The sequence below is a fragment of the Anopheles coluzzii genome, chromosome 2, assembly GCF_943734685.1.
Source record: "Anopheles coluzzii chromosome 2, AcolN3, whole genome shotgun sequence".
Taxonomy (NCBI): domain Eukaryota; kingdom Metazoa; phylum Arthropoda; class Insecta; order Diptera; family Culicidae; genus Anopheles; species Anopheles coluzzii.
This window is the reverse complement of record NC_064670.1, coordinates 21,512,207-21,539,975: the sequence shown is the minus strand read 5'-3', so window position 1 is coordinate 21,539,975 and position 27,769 is coordinate 21,512,207. Positions and strand designations below refer to the sequence as shown.

General features: G+C 51.9%; 8 protein-coding genes across 15 annotated transcripts; 2 read left to right on the top strand and 6 right to left on the bottom strand.

Annotated features, from left to right (window-relative positions):
* Positions 1 to 4: 4 nt before the first annotated feature.
* Positions 5 to 5,326, bottom strand: LOC120947602 (AP2-associated protein kinase 1). Its single transcript, XM_040363062.2, has one exon. It carries the CDS (start codon positions 5,324 to 5,326, stop codon positions 1,952 to 1,954), a length of 3,375 nt encoding a protein of 1,124 aa, XP_040218996.2. The 3' UTR covers positions 5 to 1,951.
* Positions 5,327 to 6,647: 1,321 nt separating this feature from the next.
* On the top strand, positions 6,648 to 8,058 carry LOC120947606 (uncharacterized). The gene is made up of 2 exons (XM_040363067.2): positions 6,648 to 6,783; positions 6,863 to 8,058. The coding sequence occupies exons 1-2, from the start codon at positions 6,661 to 6,663 to the stop codon at positions 8,024 to 8,026; spliced, it is 1,287 nt and encodes a 428-aa protein (XP_040219001.2). The 5' UTR covers positions 6,648 to 6,660; the 3' UTR covers positions 8,027 to 8,058.
* A 10-nt stretch (positions 8,059 to 8,068) lies between these two features.
* LOC120947611 (60S ribosomal protein L26) lies at positions 8,069 to 13,545 on the bottom strand. 2 transcript variants are annotated; one of them, XM_040363072.2, is made up of 3 exons: positions 13,307 to 13,545; positions 11,244 to 13,229; positions 8,069 to 8,645 (listed from the first exon to the last, which is right to left on the bottom strand). In XM_040363072.2, the coding sequence occupies exons 1-3, from the start codon at positions 13,475 to 13,477 to the stop codon at positions 8,178 to 8,180; spliced, it is 2,625 nt and encodes an 874-aa protein (XP_040219006.2). In that variant the 5' UTR covers positions 13,478 to 13,545; the 3' UTR covers positions 8,069 to 8,177. The 2 variants fall into 2 exon arrangements, with proteins under 2 accessions (XP_040219006.2, XP_040219005.1); XM_040363071.2 differs by lacking the exons at positions 11,244 to 13,229; positions 13,307 to 13,545 and adding an exon at positions 8,746 to 8,856.
* LOC120947613 (uncharacterized) lies at positions 13,541 to 14,299 on the bottom strand. Its single transcript, XM_040363074.2, has 2 exons — positions 14,041 to 14,299; positions 13,541 to 13,922 (listed from the first exon to the last, which is right to left on the bottom strand). Exon 2 carries the CDS (start codon positions 13,847 to 13,849, stop codon positions 13,541 to 13,543), a length of 309 nt encoding a protein of 102 aa, XP_040219008.2. The 5' UTR covers positions 13,850 to 13,922; positions 14,041 to 14,299.
* A 151-nt stretch (positions 14,300 to 14,450) lies between these two features.
* On the bottom strand, positions 14,451 to 17,005 carry LOC120953324 (potassium channel subfamily K member 9). 4 transcript variants are annotated; one of them, XM_040373153.2, is made up of 4 exons: positions 16,633 to 17,005; positions 15,871 to 16,230; positions 15,125 to 15,743; positions 14,451 to 15,042 (listed from the first exon to the last, which is right to left on the bottom strand). In XM_040373153.2, exons 2-4 carry the CDS (start codon positions 15,995 to 15,997, stop codon positions 14,769 to 14,771), a joined length of 1,020 nt encoding a protein of 339 aa, XP_040229087.1. In that variant the 5' UTR covers positions 15,998 to 16,230; positions 16,633 to 17,005; the 3' UTR covers positions 14,451 to 14,768. The 4 variants fall into 4 exon arrangements, with proteins under 4 accessions (XP_040229087.1, XP_049461316.1, XP_049461317.1 ...); XM_049605359.1 differs by lacking the exon at positions 16,633 to 17,005 and adding an exon at positions 16,462 to 16,607; XM_049605360.1 differs by lacking the exon at positions 16,633 to 17,005 and adding an exon at positions 16,506 to 16,600.
* A 94-nt stretch (positions 17,006 to 17,099) lies between these two features.
* On the bottom strand, positions 17,100 to 19,015 carry LOC120953326 (ferritin subunit). Of its 3 annotated transcripts, none has more exons than XM_040373157.2 (4): positions 18,941 to 19,015; positions 18,462 to 18,606; positions 17,616 to 17,872; positions 17,100 to 17,546 (listed from the first exon to the last, which is right to left on the bottom strand). In XM_040373157.2, the coding sequence occupies exons 2-4, from the start codon at positions 18,565 to 18,567 to the stop codon at positions 17,259 to 17,261; spliced, it is 651 nt and encodes a 216-aa protein (XP_040229091.2). In that variant the 5' UTR covers positions 18,568 to 18,606; positions 18,941 to 19,015; the 3' UTR covers positions 17,100 to 17,258. The 3 variants fall into 3 exon arrangements, with proteins under 3 accessions (XP_040229091.2, XP_040229090.2, XP_040229089.2); XM_040373156.2 differs by having other exon boundaries at positions 18,767 to 19,013; XM_040373155.2 differs by having other exon boundaries at positions 18,783 to 19,013.
* A 396-nt stretch (positions 19,016 to 19,411) lies between these two features.
* On the top strand, positions 19,412 to 20,770 carry LOC120953325 (soma ferritin). The gene is made up of 2 exons (XM_040373154.2): positions 19,412 to 19,846; positions 19,975 to 20,770. The coding sequence occupies exons 1-2, from the start codon at positions 19,747 to 19,749 to the stop codon at positions 20,574 to 20,576; spliced, it is 702 nt and encodes a 233-aa protein (XP_040229088.1). The 5' UTR covers positions 19,412 to 19,746; the 3' UTR covers positions 20,577 to 20,770.
* LOC120953320 (protein UBASH3A homolog) lies at positions 20,570 to 27,610 on the bottom strand. Of its 2 annotated transcripts, XM_040373142.2 has the most exons (7): positions 26,866 to 27,610; positions 26,331 to 26,767; positions 25,995 to 26,093; positions 25,208 to 25,708; positions 23,931 to 24,333; positions 23,432 to 23,838; positions 20,570 to 23,341 (listed from the first exon to the last, which is right to left on the bottom strand). In XM_040373142.2, the coding sequence occupies exons 1-7, from the start codon at positions 26,970 to 26,972 to the stop codon at positions 23,061 to 23,063; spliced, it is 2,235 nt and encodes a 744-aa protein (XP_040229076.2). In that variant the 5' UTR covers positions 26,973 to 27,610; the 3' UTR covers positions 20,570 to 23,060. The 2 variants fall into 2 exon arrangements, with proteins under 2 accessions (XP_040229076.2, XP_040229077.2); XM_040373143.2 differs by lacking the exon at positions 25,995 to 26,093 and having other exon boundaries at positions 26,866 to 27,607.
* Between the last annotated feature and the right edge of the window lie 159 nt (positions 27,611 to 27,769).

The window sequence follows — 27,769 nt, the reverse complement described above, 5'->3', positions numbered from 1 at the left end:
TCGCTTCATTTGCATTCATTCGTAATATATTTGGTTCGTTATGTTCGATCGAAACGAGAAGCAAACCAGTTTTACAGCCACCGGTGAATCAAGTAGTAGCGAGCTTTTTACGTTTCTTGTTGGCTATTAGGCGGAGCGTGGAAGTCTCTCCGCTAGAAGCCTTTTCTTTTAATTTGGTATGCCTTTTTTAAGTTTCCTTTTTGTTTTGCTCTTGCAACGTTCTAGCAACGGTCTAAAAGTAGTGAAAATATGTAACTACCAACGGATGTGGAGAGGAGATTAAATGCGCAAAGATTGTAAAAGCGGCAATAACTAGCTTTTTCGAAGCCCCATTCCCTTTCCTATACTGTACACTCTGTACAGTTTGCAATGGCTAAAGACGAGAACTCGTCGATCACTTGTCTCAAGCATGGGGCAAAGCTTTTTTCACTAATTGGTCAATCACCTTCCAATGTGTGGGGCATGTCATTTCTGTTTCGTTCTTCATTCGATTCGATCCATTGCATGATTGTAGAGTGAATAAATATAAATAGAGGACGTGTAGGTGCTTCCAAGTGCTACAGTTACCGAATTCCGGTTAGCCAGAGTGAAACCAGATTCAAACCATACTCCCATCCCGCCCCGGAACTACCTACCACACGATCTCAAAATCTCATAAGTAATGCTCACACTGTTCTCTGCCTTATCCTACAATCCAACCGTTCGGCTTTCTCCCATATTAATCCCTAATTCTAATAAGTTGAGTACGGGTGTGTGTGAGAGGGAGTATATGTTACAACACAAAATGAAACCAAAAAAACACGATTTGTCTTTATGTTCGCTCTATGCCTATTTTCATTCTTAGTTACACACTTGTCCATAACCAGACTCTGTATATGAAAACTCTGAAATAATTGGACTAATTGGTAAACAAACAAACAAACAAATAATACAACAATATTTGATACGTATATTGCTACGCAAAACACATCTCACGAGGACTGCGCACAAACGCAGCATTTGAATCTTTGATAATCGGTCACATACTGGTACCTCCTTCTCTGCAACTTCGTAACTGTGGTACGAATTGCTAGTTGATAAACATAAATTAGGAGAGGATTTAGAGGGACGAAGATAAACAAAAAAAATGCTAACGAAATACTTTAATGATTCGTTCGGTTTCAATTACGCGCACTGTCGTAAATAATGTTTCTGCGTAACTTTGCATCCTACCATCCACGAGCAGATGATAACCTTTTTTTTGAACAGGGAATAAACGAAGCAGGACTAGATTTATGAAACTTGTAGCCAAAAACGGACGGGGTAATTATAATTGGTTAGAGTGGTTTAAAGATTGCTCGGTTTCTAACACTACTACCGGCTCCATGCTTTGCGCCCTTTTGCTGTTTGGCGGAGAGCGGGAAACCGGGGTCGTCGTTGTATTCGTAATTTCATATCAATTTGCCGGCCTGGGGTAGCTCTGGCGATAGAAACTGCGCTCTAGTGTGGCCTTCTACAATTGTGCATCATTATTGCTCAACACTGTGTCTACCCTACTGTAATAACTTTGCTGTGGTTGTTGCACGTGCTATTGCGATTGCTACTTGCAGCAGGATTTGAATTTCCCTCCCTTTACGCGGTGCCTGCCCATTGTTTGGATAAATAATTACAATCTGAATTAACGTCACTTCCTTGGCTTGCTTAGCCTGCTTTTGCTGAAATGCCTTTCGATCTCGCGAAGTAGTTGCTAAGGGCTACCGGGGTTCAGTGGAACCTTTGGACAGCAGGAACCTTTAAGCATTGTTTGGTGCGAATTGCTTGCCTACAGATTACACACGTCTCTGTGTCGGGTTCTTGTGAAGTGAACATTTGCTTCCATCAACTAAATCACAGTTTCCGATTGGAACGTGTGTAGCTACTAGCACAGGACACCCCACCAGGAGACCAGGTGCAGGCAGGTGCCGTCCACCAATTAGTTCTCATTGCTCCGGCTACCGTACAGCCCGATGACTGCCTTCTTAATCCGCTTAATGTCCCGCGCATTGGTACGGCAGCATCCGCCGACAAACTTGACGCCCATTTCCACCCACTGCGGTAGGTAGGTTTCCAGCGGGGTCAGATTTTCCGCACCCCGCCAGCAGCTGGCCGCCGCGTCCCACTGTTCGCCCGAGTTCGGGTAGACGATCAGCGGTATGCGTTCGCTTTCCGGCGGTGTACCGGCCGCCCGCTGCTGCAGCAGCTCGTGCACCGACCGCAACAGTGGCAGCACGTGCTGCGGATTGACGCAGTTGACGCCGATGGCTAGCAGATTCGGGTTGGCCAGTTGCCGCGCCCGGTTCCACAGGCCGAGCACCGTTTCGGCAAAGTTTTCGCCGTGCGCGAGCGACGCACCGTCGCGACACTGGAACGAAATCCAAAACCGTACGGTCGGATGGTCGGCCGACAGCAGGTCGAGCAGCGCTTCCGCCTCCATGCGGCAGGGGATCGTTTCGATCGCGAGCGCATCGACACCGGCCTCGACGATCGCGTTGATCCGGGGCCGGTGCCACTTTTGCAACCGGTTCGCCGGCACGTGATCGGCGTACGCGCCCGTATACTCGGACCCGTCGTGCAGATGCGCCCCGTACGGCCCGATCGAACCGACCACCCACGGTATTTTGTGGGACTTGTTTTCCAGCTTCTCGGCCAGGTAGCGGGTCCGGGCGCGCCGCGCCAGCTCGACGCTGGCCCTGATCAGCTTCAGCGATTCGTCCTCGTTGAGATCGAGAAAGTCCATGTAGCCCTCGATGGACGCCTGGTACGTGTTGGTCAGTATGCAGTCCGCGCCCGCCTTCAGATAGTCGAGATGCGTCTCCAGCACGGCGGCCGGGTTCGTCGCATTGAAGCGCGACGTCCAGAGCGGATCCTTGTCCAGCTTGGCGCCGACGTGCTCGGTGAGCTGCGTGCTGAATCCACCATCGATTACGATCACCTTGCGCGAGGCAAGCTTAAACGATTTGCTCTTGTCGGTGCGCACCGGCAGCGAGAACGGGGCGGAACTGAACGGATCGTCCTCGTCGTCGCCGAGCGTGTCGGGGATGTTCTCGGGCGAGAATGGGGCGGCCTGCTGAACGGTCGATAGGGCCGCCATATTGCCCGCGGCGCTCGCAGCCGTCTGGATCAGCGGTAGCGACGAGTGGCGCGGCACTTCGGGCGGCGTCTTCAAGCTACCCTGGCTGCCCTGCTCGCGGATCTTGTCAAACTCCTCGCCGAAAATGTGATCCTCGGTCATTTGCGCGAACGGCGTCGGATCGCCGAACGGGTTCCAGTTGGCGCTACCGCCCGCCGATGACGTGGATCGCTGCTGCTGAAACAGCTGCGGATTGGAGCTAGAGGCCAGACTGCTGGCATGCTGCTGTTGCTGCTGTTTGTGCAGCGAACTGTTCGACCCGCTCGCCATCGATGCACCGACGGAGGCGGCCGTCTGCCCGACGCTCGGACTTACCGATGATGACGGCTGGTAGTTGTTGGTGGACTGGTCGAACGGCGCAAGAAACTGGGACGTTTCCGTGGCGAACGCTTTGTTGAAGGCCGATGTATCGCTCACGTTCCGCCGATGGCCGGACGGTTTCGGTGGCGCCAGTATGCCGACCCCGGCCCCATGAACGCCACTGCTCGAGGACGAGTTGGATCCACCGAGGGTGGGCGTTTGTGCCGCCGCACTGGACGGGCCGGGATGCTGCTGTTGCGTACCGGCATGGCTTGGCGAATGTACCATCGACAGCGAGGAGGACGACGAGTTGGGGGCCGAAGCGGTGGGCATTTCGCCTCCGCTTGGGATCGGGGCCAGCTCCGCCTCCCGGAAGGGATCGGGATACGTCGTCTGGAACAGGGCGGCCACTGCAACGGGCTGTGCCGGCAGCGCTGTCACCGCCGTGCCATCCTTCCCTGCTACAGTTGGCGCCGTTGGATCGATCGACCCCGCTGATGCGGCGGCCACCGTTGGGACACTGGAGGAGTTGCTGGCCGGTGGGAAGTTGGCGGCAAATTTCGCCACGAACGCCTCCGGTGCATCGGTGGGAGCGGTAGTGCCGATCGTGCCCGCCACCGGTGCCATGCCGGGCGTTGGCGAGGAGATGATGTTTTTCGGTGAAGGATTCGGCGGCAATCCGAGGGAAAAGCTGCTCACGCCCATCTGGCCAGGTGTTGCTACCTGCGATGCTTTCGGTCGTTGCCGAGGAGCGACGCTTGTTCCACCCTCCAGCGGCAGCTGGCCGGCCGACGGCTTGGCCGGCTTCGGTGTGGATCCGCCGTGCTGTCCACCAGCCGGTCCACCCGGTGCCGTTGGCAGTCGCTTCGTTTCCGACTCGAACGGTGGCACCGGCAGCGTGTCGAGCGGTGGTACGCTACACTTCGTCAGGTTGCGCACCGGGTTGGCTCGTCCCGCGATGCCAAACGCCACCTCGCACACCTGATAGATGTTCGGGCGCCGGTCCGCATCCGGCTCCAGCATGTAGCGTATCAGCTGGTGCACGCCGCGCGAATACTTCGACCCGTCCGGGATGCTAAACTGCCCGCTCTGGATGGCGAGCGTGCTCTCGCCGAACGGCAGCGTGAAGAAGCACACCTTGTACAGCAGACAGCCGAGCGCCCAGATGTCCGCCTTCACCGTGATGTCCTGCCCGTTGAACAGATCGATCATCTCGGGCGCCCGGTAGGACAGCGTGGTGTACCGCTGGATTTCCTCCTCGACCGTCGTGCGCCCGTGGCTGGTCGGGTTGAGGATGCGCGCCGTGGCCGACCCGAAGTCGCACAGCACATAGTGACCGAGATCGTTCTGCAGCACATTCTCCACCTTCAGGTCGCGGTGGATGATCGGCGTCTGGCACTGGTGCAGCCGGGCGACCGCTTCCGCCACGTCGCAGAAGATCTGCAGCACTTCCGGCTCGGTGAAGCCCGTCCCGAGCCGCGCGTTCATCTGCGTCAGCAGGTTCGTCTTGCAGTACGGCATCAGCAGCAGTATCTCGTGCACCCCGTTGCCCTTCGCATTGATGCTGTGGTCGATGTAGCCGATGATGTTCTTGTGGCCGCTCAGATTGCTCGCTATCTTGATCTCGCGATTGCACACCCCCAAATCGTACTCGTTGTTCACGTACAGCCGCTTCAGCGCGTACCGCTCGCCCTTCGCACCCTTGACTAGAAACACGACGGCGAAGCCACCCTCGGCCAGCACCTCCTCCACCGTGACCACGTTCTCCTTGCTGAGCTTGAACGTTTTGCCGACGAAGCTGTTCGTCTCCCGGCTGCTGCTGCCGCCCGCCGAGCACGGTTCATTTTTCGTCTCGAACTTGGAGATAAACTTTTTCATCCTACCGTCGTCTTCGTTGCGGGCGATGAGACCAGAGGGGAAGAGTAGAGGAAAACGAAGAGGAAGAAGAGTGAAGGGGGTGATTATCTCCCTAGCGAGCTGGTTGGTTGGGACGGTCGAGCAGGTGTCCGCGGTTGATGTAATCAAGAGTCACGCACTCCAAATGCCGAGCCGAATACGAAGGGGCGGATTTGCCAGCCAAGTAAGTGTGTGTTGCAATTTACTGATAAGTGGTAACACTACTGGCTCTGTGTGTTCCGCTCCTCTCCCCGCAGGATGTCAGCAGTCTCTAATACTGGTAAACGTTTTTGTCCGCCTCTCCTCCTGTTTATCGAACAGTATTTATGCTTCTGCTCTCGCTCGGTCCATTGCGCTGCAGCAGCGCCTGTTGTTCGGGTCTGTTGTTCGCCCGTTTTATGCTCACTCCGCCCTATCGTTCTTTTATCACTTCCGCTGGCGCTGCAAGAATCACAATAATCAATGTGTGGGAATCGTTAGCCCTTGCGCCAGGGGGCGGTGGTAGTGGTAGTGGTGCTACTACCGTGTAGAGGCGCTCTAGTGGATGATAGCCGTCGTGCGCGACCACCTTCACTGCTACACCTTCCCTTCCCTCCTTTGTTCACGTGCGCAATTTTGTTCGATCGTAGCAGCCGCAGCAGCAGCAGCAGCAACACAAAAAAACAGTTCAGTTTTCCTTTTCGCCAACCCACCAACACTACGTGTTCAACAGTCAGCACACCGCCACCACCACCGCACGGAGGAGGAACTCAATTATGCTGTTTTATCTAGCGCCTGGTGGCCTCGTTCGTTTTTGCACACACCCTCCCCTAGCGAAATCCGCTTTTCTCCCGTCCACCACAGTATGCAGCGAATGTTTGGGACGAACTTTTGTTGTTGTTGTGGATTAGCCTTCTCTTTAGCCCTTTTGGGACATTTTAGGGTTTTGCGTAGACAGGCAGACCGTCGCCACTTGCGCTGCTTTGCGTGCTACTGCGAGAACTGCCCGTGCGGTAGGCGTGATGCAGCAGAATGGTCCACTCTGGGTGGAGGGAGAGAGGAAGAAAAAACGGTCGGAGAAACTACACTTATCACACAACACTCCGCAAGAAATCGACTTGTGGCCTATCTCGCCGTTCCAAACTGAAAAACGCAAACGAGCAGCCCAGCGTGTGTGTGTGTGTGTGAGTGCGTGGTGCGCCTTCTATTTGGCATGTAATTGCGCAAGTGTGCGTGTGTTGGTGGCGGTTTGACAGCTGGGCCGAGTTGACGTAGAAAATCATACTGCCGGACGAAAGGAAACAAAACAAAGGCGGAGGCCTAATTCATACGGCAGCATGGAAAAAGCGTGGAAACAATTTAACCAGCTGCTCGTTTCTCCCTCCGTGTCTAGTGGGTGGACAACCCGCAAGAAGGGCGTTAGACGACAGCCAAAAACTCGTGTAAATAAACAGAAAAGTGTAAGCAGAGAGTATTTTCATTCCGTACCTCCACCAGCTGGAACGTTATTTTGATGTTGCGTTGTTCATACCGTTGCAGATTTTACAAGTGCAAGGTCATGGGCAAGATGAATGGGAAATAGATGATGGTTCGGATGACGACAAAGCGGTGGCAGACAGTGGGAGCTTTCAAAACGATTCATCCTGTCCGGCATTTACTCCCTCCGTAGCGCAATCGCTAAACCCTGCCGAGGTGACGATCGACCGTAGAAATCAGTCGGATTCGGAAGTGGAGCACCTTTCGGAAGAGGATGTATGCTGTCAGCAGACCAGCACTACGTCCGATTCTTCCGACTCGGACTCGGACGATTGTCTGGCTATTCACTGTACAAAGAGCCGCATGACACGATTACAGTTTGCGGACAAAAGCCAACTCAAGCGACGCCGCATAACGGACGATATGGACGTTTCCTTTGGGGCGGGTTGTTGGAGCAAGGCGAAGAATCGTCAGCTGGTAACAGCGTTGAGTCCGAAGCGCTTCAAACCCGTTGCGACGCTTAACCGGACCATTGTGGGCGAAGGATCGAAAACGTTAAATAGCAGCGTAACGGGTGTCCTCGATACCACACGTTGCTGGAAGTCTTTTGATGCAACGTTCCATGCCGAGCTGGATGCGAGTTGCATAGAAGATTTGCCATCTTCGCCTGACAGTGCAAATGAAGGACAGAGTAGACGCAGGGAAAGGGATGCGATCGACATTGAGGAGCTACCACCATCAGCAGAGAACAATAACGGCCAAAGCACGTCACCGTCGTCCAAGTCGTTCTATGTCACATCGCCTACAGCTAAAAGTAAGAACAAACATTATCCCAAGAATTCACCGCTAGGCACGCTGGCCATGGCACTGAACGAGCGAAGCTCTCGGCAACATCTGTGGCAGCATGCGATCGTGTCCGGGACGGTGCAGCCGGAGCTCGTCGTGAAAATAGACTCCATTGAGCGGATCTATGGACGCGTGATGCTGCGCTTTTTCACCACCACGGCCGAAGGAGATGATTGCGTGCAGGGGGAGCAGGTGGAGAACATCATCTACATGGACCAGAGCGACAGGCAGCTGAAATCAATACACGCCGGCATGAACGTCGCGCTGGAGGTGGACGACCGCATCTCTCCTCATCGCATCGCGCGCCACAAACTGATACACCTGGGCGTAACGAAGCTCTGTCCGATGCCAATGACCACCGAAATAAATGCACACCCGTGACCACACGACTACCACACAAACACACAGAGATACATGCGCGCGTTTTTAACTTTCTCTCCATCTCATCCTTATTTTATTCGCCTGCCGTTCACGGCCGCACAACACACGTTCCTCCTGCCCCACACCAGCGAATGTTTTGTATTGTGTACACTTAAGAGGTCGTTTCCATCGCGGTGGCGGCAGCAGATTCCTCGGTGTACTTGCCCTTGTCCTTGTTGAGCGCCGCCAGACGGCCCTTGGCGCGGCGATCCAGGATCTTCTTGCGATCCTTGTCCATCTTCAGCTTCACGATCACACACTTGGACGGGTGCACACCGACGTACACGTTCGTGCCGTTCGCCTTCTCGCGCTGGATGCGCTCGATGTACACGACGTACTTCTTGCGGTACACCTGCACCACCTTGCCGACCTGGTTGCCCTTGTAGTGGCCGCGCACCACCTGCACCTCGTCGTCCTTGCGGATCGGCATCGAGCGCACGTTGTACTTCTGTTTCAGCTCCTTCGACAGCGGCGCCGACATAATCTTCCTGCGGATGTGCGACGGGGCCTGGAAGTGGCGCTTGCGGCTCTTGCGCCGGGACGACGAAACATTTTTGTTGAATTTCATCTTTCTCCGAGGCTGCAACGAGAGGACGCGAATCGATTCCTGGTTAGCGATCGGTACGGTACCGTTTCGAGGGCTTTTCGGGCCAATAGCGGCACAATTTTTCACTACTTACAACAAAATACTCGTACACCCGAAAAACGCGTGCTTCACGTAGTTCAAGATGTCGGAAAAGGAAGTAGTGATGGCCAGTCGGTCAACATGGATCACCTCGATCCGGCTGGTGAGTCATTCCGTTCCGGTATGAATTTGACAATTTTTCGGAAAATCAATCTCGTTTAACTGTTTCTGGTATTAAATTCATTGCAATAATTGAGAAAACCTTTTTAATAATTATTTGTGGATTTTTCATGGCGTATAAGCGCTAAAATAAAATAAACAAAAAGACGCTGGAACGCTATAATCCAGCCAAAATCATATGTACCATCTCTAGGAGCAAAGATCAGCAGGAGAAAAGGCGAAGAAGACATGGCAACGTGACAGCGCCATCCGAACAAGGTGTATAGAGTTGCGATGTAGTCGTCGTTGACAGACTTTCGGCGGGGGGTAGGATACAGTAGGATAAGATGAATAAAAAGGTGGATGAATATAAATGTTCGATTATTCAACGCGGTTGCTTTATTCGATATTTCACTATCATAATTTTGCTTAACGACCGACTGACTGCAGTTTGTGCACAAAATACATACTTTTTTGAGTTGTAATTGCAATTGATTTTTTTTTTAATTTAAATACCAAGGTGATTATAGGAAACGTTACAGACCTTGTGCACCGTGAATCAAAACAAACGCTACGGTTTGTTTACGTTTCATTAGGTACTTCGTTTGTTTACTCGCATATTGAACGGTTATGTGATCTCTTTCTCCCGACAAAATTAGCCTCCTGTGCCTGAAAATGTCGAGCTTTGTACCGAAAAAACACCACCTGCGAGCAGCACTATTATTCTTCTACCATCAAAAGAAAACAGCCTACGAAGCGCACCGGCTGCTGGTGCAAACCTACGGGAAACATGCGCTCGGCAAAACGCAGTGCGCCGTATGGTTTGGCAAATTCAAGCGCGGTGATTTCGACATCCAGAACAAGCTCCGTGGCCGACCGCCGAAAAAGTTCGACGACGGCGATCTGCAGGCCCTGCTCGACGAGGACGACTGCCAGACGCAACAGCAGCTCGCGGACCGGCTGCGTGTGACGCGCGAAAGCATTTCCGTACGGCTGAAAGCGATGCGCAAGGTTCACCGCGGTGGCACATGGGTACCGTGCGAGCTGACCGACAGGCAGCAGGAGAAGCGCAAAACGATATGCGAAATGTTGCTCGCCCGCCACCAGCGGAAGCCCTTTCTGCGCCGGCTCGTGAACGGGGGTGAGAAGTGGATTTACTTTGAAAATCCCAAGCGCAAAAAGTCCAGCTCCGAGCCGACCGATCCGGCAGCACTGGCGGCCGGATCGAGCCGTTACGCCCAGAAGACCAGGCTGTGCGTTTGGTGGGACCGGGACGGTGTCATCTGCTATGAGCTGCTGGGACCGGGCGAAACGGTCACGCCGGAACGGTATCAGCTGCAGCTGATTGCACTGGAACAGGCATTGCGGGAAAAACGTTCAGAGGGCGGCGATAGGCAAGATGGTAGGACAATCATTTTGCTGCACGATCCCGTGCCCAGTCATAGCGGTAAACCGGTAGAGGAAACGATCGCCCAGTTCCGGTGGGAGGCATTACCGCACGTGGCCAACTCGCCAGACCTGTTCCCTTCGAGCTACCATCTGTTTCCCGTGCTTGGTTTTGCACTGTCCAATCAGAGGTTCGGTTCGCTGGAACATATCGAACAGTGGCTGGACAGGTGGTTTAGCACCAAAGATGGGTCGTTTTTTTGGCGCGGTTTACAACAGCTACCGGAACGGTGGGAAAAGTGCATACAAAGCGATGGTAATTATTTTGAAAAATAATAAAAAAAAAAAACTATGCAATGCTTATGTGTTAAAAGTGTTTGTCTTCTAAACATCCCAGCATAATGTTCGGACAATGTCGCACAACACGGTTCAGCTGTGAACAGGCAAGAATTGCTACAGCGCTTTATGGATCCTTTATTGCATTATGGTGCGATCTTTATTCTATTTATACAGCGCGTACGTGCCTAGTATACTTATAATACGGTAATTTCTCCTGTTGACTCATGCATACATAGAAAGAGCTACATTAGCGCATTTAGTAAAGTGGAGTGGAGTGTTACTGTGTGTGTGTGTATTGCTATGTTCTAACAAAGCATCGTACATAGCAGCCTTAATTTCCCCCCCTCCGAAGGAGAGTTCACCACCATTGTAACTGCTTCCCTTCTCTAACAACATCATCACATCAAGGCATTGTTTTGCGGTGCGCATCAGTTTGCATTCAGTGAGTTGGCTGTAAATGTTGTATCCACTGCTAATTGCGTTTTCAGTACAAGTTAAAAGGTTATAGTTTACCAGTTTAGACGATGGACAGGAAAAACACACACCCTGTTGCGCCAGAAACTAAAACGAAACTAGTTAAAACTGAACTGGAAACGTTCACTACCCAAACGAAACTACAATTATAATAATAGTGTTACTATAAATTAATGCTTTCACAGCGAGTTAAACATCATCGAACAGTCCACCACCCTTCGGCTTCGAGCTCGAACGGCCTGCCCCTCCCATACGGCCGTCGTCGTCGTCGAACGCCGACCCGTAGCCCTTAAAACCGACCGACACGCCCGTACTCACGCCGAACCGTTCGTTAATTTCCTGCGACAGCGAACGATTGATGTCGTCCAGCCCCCTCGCACTGGTGCTGTAGTCCAATCGGTCGCCATGCCCGACCAGATCGTCATTCGGTCCGACCGTGTCGTGATTGCGCGACTTGTACTTGGACAGTATGCTGCCACCACCGTTGCCATTTCCGTTCGTGCCGCCAGCACCAGTCGCCACTCCACCGTGTCCCATGCTGGCACCTCCTCCTCCATTGCCACCACCACCGGTCGTTCCGTCGCGGGCAATCTGCCCCAGTATGTTGTCCCTTCGGCGTGCCAGCGCATCTTCCGCCCGTTGCCGTTTGCGCTTCTCGCGCACAATCAAATCCTTGCCCTCCTGAACCAGCTCCACCGCAATGGTTTCGTTGAGCATGAACTGCTGAAAGCCGAGTGCATTGAGCGCCCGGCTGCCGAGCGAAAACCAGGTCGCGAGACAGAACGCCAGCATCACCATGGGAAAGTAGATGTTGAACCCGTCCGCAATGATGCCGAGCACGTCCATGTGGCCCATGATCTGCGTGTAGTGCGTCTCGAGCACCCGCTCCTTGATGATGTGCGAGTCCATGTGGATCATGCCGAGAAAGTTCAGACACATCGGGGGCGTCAGCCGGCACAGCAGCATGCCGCTAAAGATCAGGCTGTACTCGTTCGTCTGGTGGTGGGCGGCCAGATAGTAGAGATTCAGGAACTTGATGCGGAACACGGTCGAGTAGGCACAGTAGCACAGGTAGCAGAGCGTCAGCATGGAAAAGATCTCGATCGTGACGAAGTCGTAGCTGCCCTTCGCCACGTTCAGCACGTTGGCAAAGATGGACAGGACGGGCTGGCGGTTGAAGAACGTCAGCTCGCTCCAGACGACCGTGAAGGACAGGAAGGCGGTAATGATGGCGAGCGCCTTCAGGAACGGTGCCTTCACGACACACTCCCAGTACCAGTCGACCGTGGGGCTGTACAGGGCCCGCGCCATCCCGACCCGGTGCTTGGGAAATTCGCTTTTGAAGCGATGGTCGAGCGACACTGCATTCTTGGCCACGTCCTCCAGGTGCAGCACCTTGTTCACCTGCACGCTCCAGAGCGCCTCGGTGCGCTGTAGCGTTTGCAGCGATTTGATGACCTGCCGGTGCAGCCGCACCAGCGCCTTCTCTGACGGGATGGCCATGGGCGACCCGTCCTCCCGGCTGATGCGGCTCGCCCGCTCCATCAGCTCGGTCGGCACCTTGCGGATGATCGTTTCCAGCGCCGGCCGGAGCTCGTGCCGGGGCGGAATGGCGCGGCTGGCCGACTGCAAGCTTTCCAGCACATCGTCCACGTTCTCCTCCGCTTCGGCCTTTTCCGAGCTCAGCTTGGACAGCTTGAAGTAGGCGTACTGTAGCGTGAATCCGGGCTTGGAGTTGTTCCACAGGCTGCGGGGCACCTCGACCAGCGCGTACCCGAGCAGCAGCACGAGCAGAAACAGGCCCCACGTGTTCGAGGCGGACGAGGCGATCGCTTTCAGCTTCTGCCAGTCGAGCGATATGCCCGGCTGCAGGGCGAGATAAATCAGCAGTATGCCGCAGATAAACAGATACGTGCCGTAGTAGATGGCGTTATCTACGAGGGCCGATCGCAGCTTGCCCTTGATGGTGAAGTCGCCCGCCTTCAGGTACGACTGCATCAGGGGCATTATCAACCAGGTAAGGAACTGGGAGGACCAGTAGATGATGCGCCACAGGTTCGGGAACACTTCCTCCTCCACCATGCCCCACGGTCGCTGGCAGATCGCATCGGGCGCGTCATTGTTGTTGGAACCGTTGCTGCCGGTGATGTTGTGCTCCTGCAGGCACTGGCGATAAACGGTCTTGGGTGGGAAAAATGAGACAACGGGAATTAGTGGCTAATGGGCAGTGGTTGCATCAGCAAAACCGGCACACTCACCGAGGTAACATCGAGCGGAATCGTGAACACTATCAGAAAGGAGAAGCTCCACGCGGTCAGTACGGAAAACGTCACGATCGGATGCTGCCGCTGTATGCAGCCGTAGCGATAGAGCGATATGGAGGCCAGCAGCAGTGCCAAGCAGATGGAAAACACCAACAGATACGCCATCGTGCCGGATACCTCTCGGACAGTGTGGTTGTGTAATTGGGTAACACACTCGGTCGCGTGCGTTTAGAAGACGTTGGCGCTCTTGGAGGCAGCGGTTCGGGCGCGTGTTTCTTGCAACTGTCGCTGCGCTTCCTGGTGCATTCTTTCCAGCTTCTCCAGGCTGAACGATTTTAGCGGCAGCAGCTGGGGCTTGCACAGTTGAAATTCTTGCTTCTTTTCGAAAAATAGCTTACCGCTGGTGGGCAAAATCAGGGTAATTGGTTGCTGTTTCCCACTCCGATTGCTCCTTTCTTCGGCTGTCGGCGATACAAGGGTTTCAGCTGCTGTCGTCGTCGTCGTCGTGTTTGTCGTATCAGCCACGGCGAGGGACATTGCAAAACATTGTCGGCCGTTTGCAGTGCCGCGAGCCACCAACAATCACACGCACGCACGCAACACCGTACGTCTGGTAAAGTGGGTTGAGCAAATCGTTACTTCTTTGGCATGCCCGTAAGGAGTCCGACACGTAAGGAGGCAGGCGATGAGCGCAGGTTGCAGGCAAGGGGATTATTGATTTTTCTTACCTACAAAACCCCCCCGGTAGAGATGATTCCAACTGCACACTGCACTGTATCGCTGCAGGCAAGTGAAGCGACTTTTACTACTTATCAAAAAGCAAACAGTCACGGTAATCGGCACTGATTTGTGGTGATGATAAATCCTAAACAGTAGACGAGTTTTCGGTCTACTTGAGAAGAAAGGAAGCAAAACGTTCCGCTGCTGTAGGTGTTTTGGAAACGATTCCGTCATCCGCGCCCGTGCAACATGGCGAGGGTTTTTGACGTAAACAAATCGCTGCATCTCGCTCACTTTCGCTACCCGCTCTTTGCTCGCCTGAAGACTCGCTGTCATTCTCAGCAAAGGGATGAAATATTTTTGAAAAGCACGTTACAAAACAGCATACCGCAGCACAGCAAATCACAAACAACGGGTCTATGATGAATTTATTTTATTTCATAAAATGGTTAAACGGAGTATTCTTTGTACAAAAATGAGAAAAACTACACTACAGTAAAAGAGAGAAGAAAAGTCACTAATTTCAAAATCTGTTTTGGACACGTGGATCGTTTGTTTTGGCACGACTAAAATTGAATATCTAATGGCTCTAACTATCTGAAGCAGTGGAAGAAAAGAACGGTTTGCTTATGTGCGCACGAAAAAAGGGTGATCTTTCTATACTTAATCCCTGCCCTAGTATTTCTATCTATAATCTGTGTGTATCTGTGTGTGTGCAGCTCTTCACCCACTCTAGTTAGATCGACATGCGCTTAAGGCTGATAGTGCTCGTGATGATATCGGCCGGATGATATCCTTGGTCGAGCAGAAATTCGTGCTCGTGCGTGGTGAAACTGTTACCACCGAGGCAGGTACACGAGCAGACGGAGGTGTCCTCTTCCTCGATCTCCGAGCAGTAGTTCAGGTTGGCGCACGAGAGCAACTTTCCCGTCGATTCGCACTCGTACGTCGTCAGCCCATCGACGGACGATTGCATTTCGGCCTCCTCCCGCCGGATGTCTTCCGCATTCCTAAAACGCAAAGGGAAATGTTGATTAAAGCCGGGTTGAAGCGTTCCGGAAGCTCCACCGCCGCCGCTGCTACCCATCGTACATCGTCATGAAGCGCAGGACGAGCAGATTGATGCTGGCCGCGACGACGGCCAGCCCGAACAGGATGAACACCAGGCTGAGCGCGACGTAGCCGGGCTTGTTGATCAGCGCCTGGTCGTTCTGCAGCGCGACGTAGTCACCGAAGCCGATCGTCGTCAGTGTTACAAAGCAGTAGTAGAAGCTGTCGAAATAGCTCCATCCTTCGTAGCGTGAAAACACAGCCGCTCCGGTCGTAATAATAACCGACGAAAGTAATCCGGTTGCGAGCATCAGGTTCATCTCGGTAGCTTCCGTCTGCTGGCAGCGCAGATATTTTTTCGCGCGGCGTATTACAACCGAGGCAAACTTGTTCAAACGTTCGCCAATGCTTTGGAACATGACGAGCCCCAGCGGAATGCCGACCATCGCGTACGCCATGCAGAACGCCTTCCCGCCGATGGTGACCGGCGTCGAGTGGCCGTACCCGATCATCGCCAGCACGACCGTGGCAAAGTAGAACGCGCCGGCAAACTTCCACTGGGGTCCCGCTTTGTGCGGTTTGTTCTCCGTGATCACGATCTCGATCATGTGGTAGTCCTCCGGCGTGATGTTGTACTTCGCGACAAAGGACGCCTTAACACCTGTGTGTGGCAAGGGGTTGCGAAGAAGGAGAGAAACAAAGGGGGGAAAGAAAACACTTGCTGCTGAGACCTCTTGCTCGTACCGCTTGTGAGGCGGAGTGTCGCAAAGGGCACCGCGTGGTCTTACTTTTCAAAAACTCCCAACGGCGTGCTTCGGTTTCCGATTCCAGTGCGTCGAACACGGCGGCCCCGATCAGTAGATAGGTGAACGTGCACACCACCAGCGAAAGGGTGCGAATGTTTTGCCGCTTCATGGTTGTCTTCGTCGTCGTCTACGCGGTTGTGGGTTGAAGAGGGTTGGCCCTTCCAGTGTTCTAGCTAACTTCTCGCTCTCTTTGTTTATCTCCCTCTCCCTCCGCCTAGTAGCTCCGACTGCACATTACGAACGGTTCGGTTCCGGATTCCCTTTCATCGAGTGGTCCGTCCAGGCATGCTCCAAAAAAAAAAGGACGCGAATTCCTTGCACTGCAGACTGCGACTGGGGGAACTGGCGAATGGGTGGAACGAAATTCATTGATAAGAATGAAATTCACCAGAAAAAAGGGGGAGGTACGACTGAATGGGCACTCCAGTGGCACCAGTGAAAATACAAACGCATGAAGGATACTTAAACACATGGAAACGAAACGTGTGACAAATGCAACAAACATGAAGTGGGGGGGGGGACAACACAAACGGTTCTAAACGACACGTGCAAATTGCAGGATAACAGTTATACCAAACCGGGAAAGCCAATTTTTTTCTAGCAAACGTGAAACACACTTTACATCCTACTGCCAGGCTAACGGGGGAAGAAACTGAATGCTGCTGAAGGACTTTTTGGCATAATACGCACACACACACACAAACACACATGCACACGGACGAGAAAAGACATTTCACGGCTTACTCAGTACAAAAATTTCACGCGTCTGCGTATTACGGCGTTTTAGCATCCTTTTGGCAAAAAAGTCCTTTTTTTCGATGGCGTTCAATGGGGGAGGAACATTTATGCGGTTTGTTTGGTTGCATAATTGTTGCACATTGTCCTAATTTCGCACCGTCAGGGTTTTTTTCCTTCAATTAGGTCCCGAATTCTCTGTTTGTGGAGTGATTACAACCATTTGACAGTTTATTGTGCGTGTCGATGGGACAAAAGAATCACACGCCATGCTGACGCATAAGTTATCACAATACAAACATACATGCTCCTCTCTTTGTCTCTCTCTCTCTCTCTTTCTTTCTATCTCCATCAAATTGTCAACAGCTATACTGGGGAGGCTTTGCTTCAAGTGCCCATCATCCACTTTTGTTGTTGTTTCCATCCCCCCCTCCCCCCTCTCATCCCATTAGACTACAGTGGATAGCAACAGCGGATTTGTGTGTCGGTTTGACTCTTATCTGGAAGTATTTATTGAATCTCTACCTCCTAGCGCACACACACACACGTACGTTTTTAACAGGGAATTCAGACATAATGCTGCAAGTGGACGCAGGTGCCTTCTACTCTCCAAAACCCATTACCCGCGAAACGCTTTACATGTTCTGCTTGTCGAACATAAACTCGCCCAGCTTGGGGTTCGTGCGCAGCAGCTTGCTCAGCATGGTAATCTTGCCGGCCAGATCGCGCTGGCCCTGGTGCTGCTCCTCCAGGAACTCGCCCGTCAGGTAGTCCACCAGATGGTAGTCGTTGTGGTCCTCCTCGCAGATCTTGATCAGCTCGCGGATGCTCTTGGTCACCTCCTGCTCCTTGGCGAGGGCGGCCTTCAGGGCGGTCAGCGCAACCGAGCCCTGTTCCGCATCGACGCGGGCAGCCGGGTTAGCCTGTTGCGGTGGCAACGAAAAGAACGCGTGTTAAAACAGCGCTGTGGGAGCGCAGATACAAACACTTACGAAGTTCAGCGAGAAGCTGTTGCGGTCGATCGGCTTCTGGCCGCGCATCAGCGCGTACTCGATCAGCTTCATGCCGTGCTCGCGCTCCTCCGAGGCGGCGTTGAAGAAGAACTTCTCGAAGCCGGGCAGATTCACCTGGTACTGGGCGAAGTAGGCACCGTACTGCATGTAGAAGATGGCCGCATCGAACTCCTTGTTGATCTGGTCCTGCAGCTTGGCGGAGCAGCTACGGTTCATGTAGTTCCATTCGTCGGTGCCTGTGTGGCAGCAAAAAAAAGGAGGAAACAGACAAGATTAAGTACAATAAGCATCAATTATGTTGGCATCAGAGCATTTGGCATGATTTACAGCTTTAAAGCCGAACGCGAAAGAAGCTAATAACCAATGATGAATGCTCAATTATGGCACAAAAGGGCGTATGATTAAACGGATATGCTTCATTTTTTTCTCGATTCTTCGGACGCTCCCTGCACGTTATCACAGCGGGATATGTCTGGGCTGTGGTATGTGCTAAGTGTGCTTTCTTCTTTCTATTCTTCTTTCACCCCTATCAGCTGCTGTGACTGTGTGTGCCGGAATCAAAACAAAGAACTCAACCGTGCCTCTCACGCGCACACACACACACCGCCACACAAACACTTTGTTCGGCGTAGTGGTGGTAGTGAGTGACCGTAAACAAACACAAGCGCACAGCTCTCCAAGGCAAATCTCCACCAAGGAATGGAAGGAGCAGGGCGCCATCAGAATTTTACCATTATACTGCGTCGTACGAAAGTGTTCCACTTTTTCGAGAAATAATTCTAATGATCTAAAAGGTAATAAACACTGTTGTTCGCCTGCACTTACTTGAGGGGGCATCCGTTTCGGTAACCTGTGCCGATGCCTGGTCCTGCTGCATCACAACAGCCGCGAACATCAGGGCAACGATTCCGAAGAAGATCGATTTCATCATTTCCTAGTTACGTTTGAGCGCGATGACACGAAACAGAAGCTGCAATTACAATGCACAATTTAGTATGTTTTGATCGCTGGCAATGGGCACCAAACGCGGCAAGACGACCGTGTGTGTGTGTGTGTGTGTGACACTTGGGCGAGAAACAGCCCTTTCCTTTCTGTCCAAGAGCACACCACCGTCCACTTCCGTCTCGTACCAGACTTCACACTCACGGGAATTGAGCCTTAGCTAACGAGAGACGTAAGTTGTCCGGCCTTTATACGCACTGGCACAGAAGGTCGACAGCTTTACCGACAGTTTGCTGGTTACTGGAATAACTTCCCGTGGCGGAAACGCGAACAGACACACCGCGTACGATTTGTTTTCTTGCCTTTTCCAATGACACAGACGTGCACTTGACTCGTTCACGGCTTGCTACGTATTGTTCTCATGCAGTGGGCACTCTGGTCATTTTATTCGATGGTTGAGCAACGCCTCTCACGCACACAGTCCCATCTGTGTACGCGAGTACGTGTGCACGACACAAAATGGTTTTCCGATGGTTGCATGGTTTCATGGTTTTGCGCACGTTCCTTCGATTAGCGGCCTATCGAGGTGGGCATCGCAGTGACGATCGGGAATTAGAAGCTGTAACAATTAAATCTAGATCAAGATGACACTTGTCCCAATTCACGTAGCCTCCGATATTGATCTTTATTTCACTGTCTGCTCGTAATCAGCGCAGGCACCATTCCGTTTCGCTGTCTCCATGGTGCGCCGCGAACGACCGTATATAACGGTGTAGGTGAGTTACGGCGTGCACACACCACCACTACACTGACGTGCGGACGGGAACAAAAGTCACTCGACTGTCGGACAGAGCATTCATAACAGTGGCAACTATTGGAGGAAGTAAGACGCAAATCGCGTTCGCTTTCTGTACTGTGTGTGGCTTTCCCGTACGAAATTGTGTCAATTTTGCAGCGAAATCCTTTTCGCTTGCTGGCTAAAGCATAACCGAACAATCGCATTTACCGTGAGCAGTTTTGTCGAATCGAGAAGGTTCACAAATACTGTCCCTTCTTGATACCCGTGCCCCAGTAGTTGGAAGCAAGTTTGTTCGCGGCCATCATCGCCCTTGGGGATCGATCCGAGTGACAGGCAGTGTGAGTGAACGAGTGAAAAAAGAAGAAAAAAATGATGGCAAAGATGAATGTTGTGTTTGTGTTGGGCTTTGTGCTGGTGGCTTCCGCCTTTGCGACGGACCTTAGTGCAAATGACTGCGAAATCAACGTGGGTAAGTGGCCGTTCGCTCAACAGGGCGAGTGATAAACAAAAACACACACACACACACACACACATATATACAATGCGCAGTTACCCCCTAACGCCTTTCCCCTGCATTACCCTTTATCCCTTTACCAGAGGAATGTTCGCCGACCTACTCCAGCTTTCTGTCGCGTTCCGGCAAGACGGTGGAGAACGATCTGAAGCAGTACACTAGCCAGCTGGTGGACAAATCGTTCCACTTCCTGATGATGTCGTCCGCGTTCAACAAGCACAGCCTGGACCGCCCCGGGTTCGAGAAGCTGTACCGCAAGATCAGCGACAAGGCCTGGGCGGATGCGATCGAGCTGATCAAGTACCAGAGCCGCCGCGGCTCGTTCGGCCATCTGGTGCAGCCGAGCAAGGGCGAAAACTACGGCAAGGTGCTGGACGTGCAGGAGCTGAGCTCGCTGCAGTTCGCGCTGGACTACGAGAAGCAGATGGCGAAGGAGGCGCACGCCATCCATCGCAAGATTTCGCACGCCCACTCGAAGGCCGGCTCGAACGGCTCGGACGACGTCTACCATTACGATCCGGACGCGGCCCACTACCTGGACGAGAACATCATCGAGTACCAGTCGGGTGTGGTGCGCGATCTGGCCGGCTACGTGCACAACCTGAAGCACTTCACCTCGGCGAAGCACGCGGCCAACGATTTGGGCAACCATGTGTTCGACGAGTTCCTGGCTAAGGTGGAGTAAGCCGGGTCAGCGCGTTTGCTGCAGGGAGAAAGGTTGGCAACAGTTGTAAGCGATCGCATGATCGTGTTGCTTAGAGCGCCACTCCCTTGGCTAAAGAAAAAAAAAAAACAAACAATGTATTTGCAGAGAGTTTGAAATAAACATTAAAATTCCAACATGTGATCCACAAAATGGAAGAAAATAATAATCCAGAATCTGTAGTCATTGCGTCTTTTTTTAGGTTGAAAGCTTGGGATGCACTTTCACACGCTCGCTTACAAACGTCTGAGCGTGACTTGTTTACGTTGAAATTATCACCACGTAAAGCCGTTTGCTAATCGACGATCGATTTTGGAGGACTACCGAACCCTGTACGCTGGATTCCCCGCTGCACTTGTGCTGTGCATGTGCACGTTGTTATCAGTCATTTGCCCTTTTGCGTGAGCCGCTGCAATGGTGACGGCTTTTCTGCTCTCCATAGCACACGGTGCAGCAAAGTGTCGATAGGAAAGTTATGATTCCTGCCATCATAGCAATCCGAAAACGCTGCTGCTCTTTGGTCACTCAAATGGTTTTTCGATGTGCGGCTAGCACACACGCACACATACACGCTACACACGGCATCGCTTGGATGGTAGTGGTGAGAGTGCGACCAGATGAGTGCCCCACTGGTATGGAAGAAGAAAACCATGTGGTTTCAACCATCGTTTGGATGGTTATTTTCCATGACGTTATGCGGTTGTCTTTTGTCCACGCCATGCACTATCTTGCAGCTGCGGCTTTACTACGCATTCCGAAGCGATTTGCTTTAAATGTACTCATAGGGAATCATCGAAACTATTGCAACATCATCATGCACTATTTCTCTATCTTGGTGCAGGCGAGCGGTGTCGAATGATGTAGCATATTCGAGTACGGTCGGCCGAGGCGCTTCTAGAACTAAATCTATTTTCGGGCTGCATTTTGTTTACCGGCTTTCAACCCTGCGGCATGACGATGCAAAAGACGCAGCGCGGTGTATGGTTCATAGTTAGTATGGCATGTCAATAGTAGAGATTGATTTGTATAATTACACAACAATAACTAGAAATTAACAATTAAATAATAAAAAAATGTTTAAGGATTATTCTTTAAACAACATTAATGATAATTAATTTGACTCGAAAAAGGTATCAAAAATCGATTAGAAATATCTAACCAAACCATTCGGTTGAACTTTCACCATCGCTGCGTAATAGACATCTCTTTGTTCTGTAACCAGGCCAACCAAACCATACGGCAGTGTGAATCACGGTGGCGGTTGAAATGAGTCAACAGAAATGGTTTTCTAACCCAGGGCAACGGAAGACGGGAGGGTGGAGGACAAGAGGGAGCCAAATGGTTGGCTCGTGAATGTTGGTGCCGCGCGCAAAAACCATATTCCGCAAACAACCATCTAGTCATCTCCATGGTTCGACCGTGTGTATCCTCGATAGCGTGCGTTGGTGTGCGGTTGTTACAGCAGTACGGGAGTCACTCAAATTCGCTAGCACGCACACACCGACACACAATCGTACAGCATACTCGAGTGGTTAAGGGCGTCTTATCTTATCGGAGACTGCAAATACAGAATGCATCATGCTCCTAGAACACAACGTGCAACGGGAGGTAGTCGGTTAAAAGAAAAGTATGGTTTATTACATGTACATCATTCTACGACAGCTCGGGGTGTGTGTTTGTGTGTATATTGTTATCTTTTTTGGCTTGACACAACATATAATATTTTATTTCAATAAGTTATTGTACGGTAGCCACAGTTTTGTTTTGCTTTTGCTTAAAGAAACGCTAACACACGCTAATCGTTTAAATAAAACCATCCCCAACAAGTGCAACGCATGTAAAAGCGATGAGAGCAGTGGTACGCGTCATGGTTAAGCTGCCTTTCACGCAAATAAAGCCTTGACGCAAAGGCAGTGCGCAACGGTTCGAAAGCTTGTTGAAAGCGCAGTTTTCCAATTGGAATATATATATGCTTGATTTGCTTATGCTTGCTGTATTGTGAGCAATTGAGATCATACTCTGGTTTCTGTATTATTGTCATTTCGAAAGCATGAAGAACCTACTCTTCACCGGCAGGCGGAGAACCAAGCGCTAACTATTAAAGCGAAACAGTTGGGTGTTCCTTTGCCCTTTTGGGCATGTAATATATGAAGCTTTGGGCGTAATACGCATCCGGTGATAATATAAAAAGCAACAAACGCATGCGCTACATTGGCGTAGAACTAAACATGTTCCTCCGTTCGACCGCGTCACCTGACAATTATTTGATTTTAATAATATATATAGGTTTGTTTTAGTCTAGTGTGTATGTGTGTATTTAAATAACAGGCATAACGTGGAGTAGTAACACTTTCTCCATTGTCCCCAGTGCCCTGGTAATGCAATGGTACGGTTGAAACGAGGGTCCCAATGATGTACCCAATGACCCCAATAACTAATCCGCCTCATGGTTGCGCAATTCTACGCCTACTCTAATAGTATCTTGTAGTCAAACCGGTTGTTGTTGGTGTGCGTCACAGGATCGCACGGTGGCACCGCCAGCTTCCAGTGTCCCTTGACTGTACTTTCCGCCTGCTCACTGTCACCGGACGGCGTCGTGCCGTCCGATTCCATTACCGCCAGGCTGCAGTAGGACACTTTCTGCATTATTCGGGCCATATCGTTGGTGGAGCGAAGCTTCTCGCCAATGATGAACCGGGTGCACGTATCGAGCGTTGTGGCATGGCCCACAATCAGCACGTTTCCTTCTGCAAAGCGCAACAAAAGAAAGGGGGATTCATTAGTATTTCCTGCTTTTTGATAGCCATAATTCCCATTTCCCCTCCCCCATCAATTACCCGTGCTTTTAATGATTTCTTCCGCGGCGTTCGAATTGCGGCAGTAAAACTCGTTCAACTTTTCGTGAAAATGTTCCCGCAGCAGGCCCGGCGAAGAGAGCGGTTTGTAGGCCGCGTCGATGTTGTAGTCGGCCGCAAGCAGCTCGTCCGGCGTAAGCCACTCGGGCAGCCCGTCCTGGTACCAGGCGAGCCACTCGAACAGGCCGGGCTCGATGCAGATCGGCACGGTTGCCTTTAATCCGAGCCCCTCCAGCACTGAAGTGGCCGTCTGGATGCAGCGGAACGAGGGCGAGCAGTACGCGCGCGCTATTTGTACCCCCGCATCCTTCAGCCCTTCGCCGACGAGCCGTGCCTGATAGCGACCCACGTTCGTCAGTGGTGAATCCTTCTGCCAGAGGCTGGGTTTACTGTGGATAGAGTGGACACGAAAACATGTGATCATACGTGACACTACACTGCTAACGGGCAAATGGCCTCCCTCCCTCCCCTCTCTGCTTACCGTGTGGGCAACGATGTGGGCATGTTCAGATCTTTGCGGACGTAGTTGCCGGCCTCATCGAAGCAGTACGGTACCCACGAACCAAAGGTAAAATCGATCCGCTCGCCGTGTCGCATGACGTACACCTTGCGCGTGCCCGATTCCGTCCGCGGTACGGACTGCGACTGTGAGGCGCACTGATCTCCCGGGATCACCTGCATGTTGGTACGCTTTTTCACCAGCTCGTGCAACTTTTCCAGCGGAATGTCGTCCATCGTTTTATTGCCACCGAACATTTTGCCACCGTTCTGTTGCTCGCCGCCGCCGCCGCCCGTTGCTGTTTGTTGCTGGTCTGGTGCAGGTGCTGCTCGGTCCGTCGTTTGCGGTGCACCGTCCGGTTGCGATTCGCTCTGACCTACAGATACTGAAACCGAGAAGCCAACCGTTAGCGATTATATTTGGCCGCCTTTGTTAAACACTCGGACGGTGTGGTATCACATTTCCTGTGTAGGGTATGTTGTTTTTGCTGTTTTTTTTGTTTCGCTTCATTCCAGCAATGTGGTGGACGTCACAGACGGAAAGGTGAAACATTATCGACCCATTCGAAAAGGAATGCTCGAACAATGGGATGAAGAGCAGAACATACAGTACACAAAAAGGATGTAATGAACTAATTTTTTGAGTTTTACGCTAAAGTAATTTAATAATTCCGAGCTTTTGACATTAAAGTTGAGAATTTTTAATACGCTCTTCGACGACTTTCTGAGACATTTAGTGCACTCGTTGCGTGAGGCACAAGCATCCCCGGGAAACCATTTCAAGATGAGCAATTTAGTTGATATTGATACACGTACATACAAACACGTACACTTCACTCCGTCGCGGTAAGCAATGCTAAAGATGATAACAAGCCACAGCACAGCCCAAACGCATAACACGCGACGCTGCTACTTGACCAACAGCACCGATAGGGACAGCCATAGTGCGATCGATGTTTTATATACGAGTTCCCACAAACCGAACCGATGGTCCGATACATCGTGAAGGGTGACCGTGCAAAATCTTATCACTTTTTGCCGTCTTATCTTCATCGAACTGATTCACATACGGAGTATCGTTTCGTTTTTTGCGTGCGCACGTGCTATCGCACAATTGCATGCTATTCAGTCATGCCTTCGCTGGATTAGACAACTAATTATGCTAAACTAAGGGCGCGCGGGATAGACACTACACAACAGTTTGGCACCATTTGACAGAACCGAGACACATACCGGACAGCCACCAAAACCAAAACTCACCCGTATCGTTCGCTTCCGGTGCCAGGCTGGGCGATCCGATGGCGGGCAGCACTCCATCAACCGTGTCGGATAGTGTTTCGTCGGCCGGCACTGTCCGTGCGTCACACAGCGGCACCGTACGGTGCATCGTCCACGCGTCCGATTCCGCCGTCCGCTCGGTGTAGTTTTCGGGCAGGTAGCCGGTGGTGCCGGTTAGCCACGAGATCCCCTCGACCCAGCCGTCGGTGGACGCTTGTATTGCTTCCGGGTTGAGATAGATGTGATCACCGATCCGGAGCTCCAGCTCGTCCGTTTCGCGCGGCGTGTGCGGATACAGCACCTTGTGCACCTGCTTCGAGACGAGCCGGGGGTCGCGCGAGTACAGCCGCAGCTCCCAGTTGGCGTCCGTGCAGGAAGCGTCCAAATTTTCCACCAACGCTTTCAGCGCATTAAACTGACTGGGCGGGAATTGGTAGGCCAGCGTCAGATGCAGCGACTTGACGTGCGGTTCCAGCGAAATGGCTGCAATGTGTGTGGAGGCTAATAAACGCGTGGCTCGAAATTCGTCGAAATTTGGGCAACTAAAACAGTGTACTGTCTACGGTTTTGCATGCAAGGGAATGGCAATAAGAGCAGTAATAAGGAATGTAAAGTAGCACTATCTTTACAAAACAGAATGGAAAAGTAGGATAGAAGATAGAAGATAAGTGTAATAAAAATACTAACATAACTAAAAGTGGCAAAACTAAACGCAAAACGGAAAGCGTCAGGAAGGGCAGAAGGGGTCGGGCACCGGGGAGCTGCTTACATCGACTGCTACGCGGTATGCATCGGGCCGAGGTAACTCCTCCGCACCACGGAAAACACGTTACCAGTGCGTCTAGCTGCTCATAGGTGTCACTAATTACTACCGATTTGTCAACCAACCGCGCGTGTCCCAAGAAAAATGAGAAGAAGAGACAAGAGACAAGAGAAAAAAGAGCGTTACACGAGAAACAACCACCAGCCGGAAAGGAATTAGTATTAGTGTGTGTAGTTTTGTGTGTGCAGTTCGTGCAGGGCTCGAAATGGATCTACTACGCCGACGGTTGGCGCGTGGCGTGAGAGTCGTGACACTCCGCCCGCCGGACGGCGAATGGCTCACTTGAGTGGGACACCTCCTTCACGTATTGCAGGGCCAGCCGCTTCAGATAGTTGGCGTCGTCTTCCGCGACGAAAAAGCCCATAAAGTTGGGGCTCGTGTACAGCTCCAGCCCGATCGGCCGATCGATCCGGGCGCCGGGCAGGTTCATCAGGTCTTTCAGCGCCTTCGACAGCTGGGGAGCGCACTCGTCCGGCGCTTTAAAGAACGACACCAGCGTAATGTGGGGCGTAAAGTTGTGAGCTCCGTTCCAGCCACACGCCTCCCTCGACTGGGCCCAGAAGTTTTCCAGCTGCTGCAGAAAGGGACCGGTCGGGCAGGCGTACAGGATGTATTCGCGCGGAGCGCATTCGTCCAGGAAGGGGTCGTTCACGTGCGCCAGCAGCCAATCGGAGGCCAGCTGGACGCCCCGGTTGCCGGTGGCCGCTAGTGCCTTTTCACTACAACAAAAAAGGAAGGAATTGATAAGAAAGTCGAAGCGGGGAGGACGAGGGTTTGCAATGCCAACACTCTGTTCGTAGCACTTTCTCCTACTTACGCTCTATGCTTGGGGAAGCCCATCTGGAGCAGTATTTGCAGCGGTGTCAGGTGTTGCTTGGATATTTTGGTAGGCGTCGGATTTTTGCGTGGTGGAAGCGCTGCCATGATTTCGCGTTTGCTAGCTTAAACTATTGAATACGCACGCACACGCGCACAGACACACTTGGCAGGATACAATTAAAGGACTAGGTAACTAAACAGCAGGTACTACTAACACGCCATATGCGAGCGCTTCCGAGTGGAGTATTGATACGGGAAGGGAGTATTGTTTACTACGGTACACGACAAACTGCGAGCGTTTAGCAATTTATGATGCAAAGTTACGGCACCATCTTTTGCTGGTGGCTAGCGATATCTGCCATCGATCTACATTCACGACTACCTATGGCGCCAACCTCACACTCTCCGCGGTACGCTGCCAGCCAGGCACCGATGCACAGCACAGACAAATCGCATCTCAGTACACTTGTTCGCAGGTACAGACGCAAAGACTGCTGTCGAATAGCAGCGTCCGGTGCCAGCACAAAAATCTGGCAACAATCCTTCGGTTTTAGTAAATAGCTGGGAGTGTGGGTTTTTTTCTTCTTCTCTCTATTGCTTTAATATTGCTGCGTACGTGCGCGCTGGAAAAAGTTTGTATGCTTGAGTTTGACACGCAAACAAATCTGTGTAGCGGAGAGGTTTGTTTTGATTTGGAACGGAGCGAGGGTATGGTAGTGTGCGTGCAATGTTGTGACATTGCGCTACGAGCAGGTCAGCAGCTAGCAGTGCACCAACAGTCGCTTGGGTGACAAAACGTAAGCGTAGTTAAATGCGAATGTGCGTGCTTTTGTGTGGATTCGGCTCGTTTGTATTCGCAGAAATAAACTGTGTCTTGTTGTTCAAATTGAATAGTAAATGCG

Coding starts and splice junctions, on each gene's coding strand:
- LOC120947602 (XM_040363062.2), bottom strand. CDS start 5,326: ATGAAAAAGTTTATCTCCAAGTTCGAGACGAAAAATGAACCGTGCTCG.
- LOC120947606 (XM_040363067.2), top strand. CDS start 6,661: ATGGAAAAAGCGTGGAAACAATTTAACCAGCTGCTCGTTTCTCCCTCC. Junction 6,784..6,862: donor GTGTAAATAAACAGAAAAGT/GTAAGCAGAGAG, acceptor ATACCGTTGCAG/ATTTTACAAGTGCAAGGTCA.
- LOC120947611 (XM_040363072.2), bottom strand. CDS start 13,477: ATGGCGTATCTGTTGGTGTTTTCCATCTGCTTGGCACTGCTGCTGGCC. Junction 13,230..13,306: donor TTCCGCTCGATGTTACCTCG/GTGAGTGTGCCG, acceptor TTCCCACCCAAG/ACCGTTTATCGCCAGTGCCT. Junction 8,646..11,243: donor GTGGTGGACTGTTCGATGAT/GTTTAACTCGCT, acceptor CTCTCGTTGCAG/CCTCGGAGAAAGATGAAATT.
- LOC120947613 (XM_040363074.2), bottom strand. CDS start 13,849: ATGTCCCTCGCCGTGGCTGATACGACAAACACGACGACGACGACGACA.
- LOC120953324 (XM_040373153.2), bottom strand. CDS start 15,997: ATGAAGCGGCAAAACATTCGCACCCTTTCGCTGGTGGTGTGCACGTTC. Junction 15,744..15,870: donor CCGTTGGGAGTTTTTGAAAA/GTAAGACCACGC, acceptor TGCCACACACAG/GTGTTAAGGCGTCCTTTGTC. Junction 15,043..15,124: donor GTCCTGCGCTTCATGACGAT/GTACGATGGGTA, acceptor TTTGCGTTTTAG/GAATGCGGAAGACATCCGGC.
- LOC120953326 (XM_040373157.2), bottom strand. CDS start 18,567: ATGATGAAATCGATCTTCTTCGGAATCGTTGCCCTGATGTTCGCGGCT. Junction 17,873..18,461: donor CGAAACGGATGCCCCCTCAA/GTAAGTGCAGGC, acceptor GCTGCCACACAG/GCACCGACGAATGGAACTAC. Junction 17,547..17,615: donor ACAGCTTCTCGCTGAACTTC/GTAAGTGTTTGT, acceptor CCACCGCAACAG/GCTAACCCGGCTGCCCGCGT.
- LOC120953325 (XM_040373154.2), top strand. CDS start 19,747: ATGATGGCAAAGATGAATGTTGTGTTTGTGTTGGGCTTTGTGCTGGTG. Junction 19,847..19,974: donor TGACTGCGAAATCAACGTGG/GTAAGTGGCCGT, acceptor TCCCTTTACCAG/AGGAATGTTCGCCGACCTAC.
- LOC120953320 (XM_040373142.2), bottom strand. CDS start 26,972: ATGGCAGCGCTTCCACCACGCAAAAATCCGACGCCTACCAAAATATCC. Junction 26,094..26,330: donor GAAGGAGGTGTCCCACTCAA/GTGAGCCATTCG, acceptor ACAAATCGGTAG/TAATTAGTGACACCTATGAG. Junction 25,709..25,994: donor CATACCGCGTAGCAGTCGAT/GTAAGCAGCTCC, acceptor CACACATTGCAG/CCATTTCGCTGGAACCGCAC.